Here is a 5,675-nt window from a genome sequence, read left to right on the forward strand (position 1 = left end):
AACTTCTAATTGAATATTTGTCTAACTCTACTTCTTATATGCTTAATCCTTAGCTTATTAATTCAAGAATATATTATTATTATTCTTCTTCTTGCATAATATCTTTCTTCTCATTTACTACAAATAAGTGTTTTACCTCCATTTCTTACCATTACTTTAAACCAATAAATTCCACTTTTATTCTCCATTGTTTATTAAACTCATTTAAAGAAAATAAAAGCTCATATGCATAATTATAGGCAATTTAAATCAATTCATTCATTTTTTCATATAAACTAATCCATTTCATCATTAAATTGACTCGATTTAGTTCCCAATCCAAACAAAGTTCTTCCCTTTTTATTTTACCATTTTAATGAAATGGTAGTATTCAGTGGTGTTAGGATTTTTCTTTTGATTTTATCCTAATCAACATTTACTTTGTCACTTAACTAAAACATTCCTAATGATTTTCTCCTAACAACTAATCAATTTAGTTCATCATTTCACACTTTTCTTTGATCAAATTCCCCTCCTCCAATTGTCTGTGATATTTTATTTTCTAATCTTCACAATTAAAATTTCACCCATTAATTAAATACTCATTCTAATACAATTCCAAACAATTTTCACAATGATTTTATCCATCAATCCTAACTCCTTTATTTTAGGTTTCGGCCAAAACTAATCAATCGTGGGAGTTCAAATATTTCTCTTCAATTCTTTCTATTAAACTATCATTCACTCATTATTTATGCATTATAGTATCATTTATCTGCAAGAACATGAAGATAAACAATCCAATTCAATAACCTAATTTCCATAATAATAATAATGATAATAGTAATTCAAACATGCTTGAAAACACAAAACAATTTATAACAACCCAATTAAAGGGTTTTTTTTCTCATTATGTGAACAAGAAACCAAGAGGGAAATACCAAGGAAGGTACAAACCCTCTCTTCCTTTCTCTTGCTTCCTTTTCATCCCTCCCAAGGTACAAACCCTTGGGATTCTTCAACTTTTCTTATCTAAATCTTTTCTCAACTTTCTTTAGTTCCTTAATCTAGCTCTCTTTGATTGTTTAAAGAGAATTTTACTTGAATTTTCCCTTAAATTTTCCTCTTTTCCTTTCTCTTGTTTAGTCGGCCACTCCTCTCCTTATAGAACAAGCTAAACACTTTATTTATATGTATAATTCTTCATTATCTTTACCCCAAATTTTCTATAATCACATCTAAGTTCTCTATTATTCTTTCATGTTTTTTCTTTGTCCAAAGATTCATTTTTATTAACTTTTGAGTCCCTCCATTCTTAAAAGATTTTATTTTAATTTGTTCCATCCTTATTATTATTATTATTTATCTTATTACTTATTATTTTTGGATCATTTTATTTTTGCTTTATTTTTCAAAATTTCTACGTGGAGTTTACAATCTATCTTTAAAATGCTTGGATTTCTTAAAACTCCATACTATTCCTATTCAGACCAAGACATGAGTGTTTTACCTCTAAATGTCTAGTCAACTACCGCGACTCAACGCATTTTAGAAAGAACTAACTAGCTTTGGATTCGAGTGACAATTTACCTCTAACCACAACTCATTTGCTGATTCTTCGACATCAATTGACTCGAACCTCCATTTAATTTCACCCAAGTTTCATCTTGGTCATGGATAGATCACCTAGATTCAGGTCCATAAGTAGTGACAATTGCCTTATGAAGATTTGCTATAGCTACGGCTCTGATGGGTTCTTTTAACCAAGCCATTGTCTATGAGTCGCTGACTTATTCTTTAATAGGCACACGGTCAGAGCATAGGGCTCCTCCCTCTGCTTGGGAAAAAAATGAATTTTATTGTATGAATCCTTAAGGTTTTGTTTGGTTAAAAAAATTGTGTTAAGGTTTAGAAACCCTATTAGGTATTGATTTACGAACATATCATATAACAAAAAAGTTTTAAGTTTTGTCTCGGACATTAAAATCATTTAAAATTAAAAATTAAATTTTTTTATCTAATTTATTGTATCACCTTGATAAATCATATAGTCAAAGTATATGATCTAAACTACATTAGTCAAAATTTACATATTTTTATCTACCTATTTTTTTTTAATTGGATTAAAAACATCAAAGGCTTGATCTTCTATATATGAACATTCAACCTTATACTTTTTTAGTTTTTGTTAATAATAATTGGATGTTTTGGTTTGTTTTGACCTTTATTAAATTACTGATATTTTAAAATATTATGAATAGCTTATAATTAAATTTATATTATATTTTTATACAAATATTATTTTTCCATTTTTAATCAGTTATTGTGTGGGCCCAGTTTAAGACAAAACAATGTAGATAGACAAGGAAAGTAATTAAAGCGACATTATGTATGGTATTATAATAATTTTTGCTTTTTAAATGAGTTTTTTTTTAAAAAACATTAAATTAATATTTTTAAAGTATTTTTGTATGTTTTTGACATATTAATATTAAAAATAAAAAATTTCAAACAAATATTATTTTTTAATTAAAAAATATTTTTAAAATATACTCGTACACTTCGTCTAGTCATATATGAAAATTGTTTGTCCATGCCATATTCAATTGATAATGCAGTTGGATGGCAATTAATTATTGGCTCCAATTGAACAAATCTTAGAACCAAAAAGTGCTATTAAATATATTAAGAAAATGACAGGTTAAGTCAAGATATTTCTAACATGGGCCTTAAGTACGGATGTCACACATTAATTGACATAAATGGAATTAATTAATGATTTAATTTCTATAATCATCAATTTTGAATCTTGAATTAAGATTTACTCAATTATGGAAATAAATCAATCGTAAGTGAAACCTTTCAATTATATCAATTAATTAACCTTACGGAACATGTTAGAAAAATACTCTATAGCATAAATGATTTACTTCCTATATATACAAGTGATCTATATATATATATATATATATATATATATATATATATATATATATATATATAGAACTTGTGGGTTCATCAGTGTCCATGAATATGAATAATGACATATAGTATATAATTTCATTTTAAATCAATGACACTAGTGTAAGGTTATATATTAAATAGGTTAACTGAGTTTATCAATTTTTATTTTTAGAATTAAAATAATATTATTTTAATATTTTTAAATTCAAATGAGTTTTAAATTTAAAAAATCCAAACTTTAATGTCACACTCAGCTTTAGCTTGAAGCTTCATTTTTTTTTAAAAGCAACCTTTAAGCTTATCTTTAACAAATCTGCCTTGCTCTCGTAATTAAACTTGTGCAACTAAAATTGATTGCTAATATAATTATTTAAAAAATAACAATATATACAGTAAAAGAAAAAAAAATCAACAAGTTATCAAAACCCATAATCTAAATTTCTTCTTCTATATTTTGAATGAACATTAGATATATCCTTTCCTTCCTAAAATCTTGACAATATATTATTTTCCGGAAAAAAAAACACACACCCCCAAATCCTACATATCCACCAAATTTAAAAACCTTTGGCCTCAAAAAAAAAAAAAAAAAAACCAATTGCACATCACTTTGAACAAATTGGCTCTTCCTCTATGGTCTCCAACAATGGCTTCTTTGACCTTGACATTGACATCCTATGGGTAGAGTAAGGAGAAGAAACCTCTTCAATTCCCTCCAAACTCAACCTTGGCGTTGCATCAACATCATTTCTTTCCATATTTTGTGAAATCTCCACTGTAGATTCAGGCAAGACCCTAATGTTCCCTTTAAAAGCCCTTTTCATAACCGAGTTGGCAGTGATAAATAAAGCACCCATGTCACCAGCAGTGACTACGGAGTTCTTTTTATGCATTGGGAACATGACATAGACGCTGGCCTTTCCAAGCTCGTCATCTGCATTTAGAGGACAAAACCTTCTGCCTATTTTCAGAGACTTGGTGTTAGCGATGAAGAAGTTCGGTGCTTCCAACATTAGCTCCGCTGCTTTTGTGCGTTGCTGGATTTTCTTGATTTCTCCTGTTGGGAGGATCACTCTTGTTGATTTTGACGAGTTTTTGAGCACTTGTGGGTTTGACAGTGTGCAAGAAACGTAGTTTCCCATCAAGAAAGTCAAAACAAGATCAGAAAGGCAGAGATTCAAGAATCAAGAACTCAAAATACTAATTTAAAGCTAGTTTTTGAGCACTATCAAACGGGGTGAATCTCTTGAGAGGAACTAAGCTTGAAGAAGTAAATGGGTGGTGATTTGGAGGAGGAAAATGTCTTTGAGAGGGAAGAGTGAAAAAGGTGGTTGATTTACGAGAGGTTAACACACATATATATAGGGCAAACCAAAGTCTAAGAGGGCATAATAGAAGATTCCAAGGACAGTTGTGTACATATATAGGTTGACATTATATTGTAAAATTGATAACGCGTTGGAGAGAGGAAGGAAATAACCTAGAGCCTAAAACACTTGATCGGGAGGAGGTGATCCAAGAATTTTCCTTCCTGTCTATGCTGTGTATTGATACGTAAATATTTACTAAGGCAATCTTTGTTCTGGAAACAGATCAAACCAAGAGATCAAAAAAAATCAAACGAAGATCAATCAATCAATAAAATTGAGCACATGGATATCGAGGAACCAAAAGGATCATACGTTGAAGGAATTTAACCAAAACAATGGAGCACACGAAGGAGAAAAATCAGGGAGAAATTGATTCAGGGATATCATTTTAATTAATTGGGATATCTTTTTATATATATATGAAGGATCTTGATATCAAAATTGCTGGTCTAAATTGCTTTTAACTTTCATAAATGAAAAAAAACCCTTCAAACTTTTATGGTTCATGATATAGAAAAATAAAATAAATCTATGATTGAAATATATAGAAATAGTAATGGAAGACATCATACATCTTTCCTTGAGTTTTCCCTCTTGATCTTTCCTCAAATCAATCAAGTAGTGACAGTACCACCCTCCCTCCATCTTTTTCTATCAGAAATCAGCTTTGCTTCATGTTTGAGATTAATTATATACAATTATTTCCACAACAAGAGGTTAGTGTACATGTCATTGTCGGTGTTGGTTACCCTTAAAGTCATGAGTCCACCCAGATAATCAGCTCATAATCATGTATATATGTGCACATGAAGGGATCGATAGATGCCACCATTTCAAGTAGCCTTTTATTAATTTTATTTTCCTTCATGATCAGGAAGCCTTTCGCATTTAATTTCCTCATACCTCCTAGATACAATTTATTATTATTATTGCTATTATATTTAATCAATATTTTATTGTTGGTAAGCTCCTCTTTACACCTCGTCTGCCTTTGTCATGGATTGCACTCACCAAGAGGATTATTATAAGTTCTTTTATAACCCTTTTCTTAATAACAAGTCCACAGATCATCATTCCCTACCCTCATCAATATTGTACCAAATTTATTTAACTTAAGCTAGCATATCTCATGTCACATAATGTTTTATAAAGATGTTTCAAAATTGAAGCTGCTTAGCAATAAGATTTATGCGGGTAGATAATAAATTAATTATTTAGTTATAATAATTTCATTTATTATTTCTAGTCAAGATATCTTGTTACATGATGCGGAAAGTCTAGTTGGCTAGTAGCTAATACTTGATAAATTGAGGTGACTCCTGGTAGTTTGGTGTCCCCTAAAAGAAGTCTATATCGTTGTGC

At 29.6% G+C, this 5,675-nt stretch overlaps 1 protein-coding gene across 1 annotated transcript; it reads right to left on the reverse strand.

Annotated features, from left to right (window-relative positions):
- Positions 1 to 3,359: 3,359 nt before the first annotated feature.
- LOC133698128 (uncharacterized) lies at positions 3,360 to 4,294 on the reverse strand. Its single transcript, XM_062120956.1, has one exon. It carries the CDS (start codon positions 4,083 to 4,085, stop codon positions 3,549 to 3,551), a length of 537 nt encoding a protein of 178 aa, XP_061976940.1. The 5' UTR covers positions 4,086 to 4,294; the 3' UTR covers positions 3,360 to 3,548.
- Positions 4,295 to 5,675: the final 1,381 nt, after the last annotated feature.

The sequence above is a fragment of the Populus nigra genome, chromosome 7 (genome assembly GCF_951802175.1).
Source record: "Populus nigra chromosome 7, ddPopNigr1.1, whole genome shotgun sequence".
Lineage (NCBI taxonomy): Eukaryota > Viridiplantae > Streptophyta > Magnoliopsida > Malpighiales > Salicaceae > Populus > Populus nigra.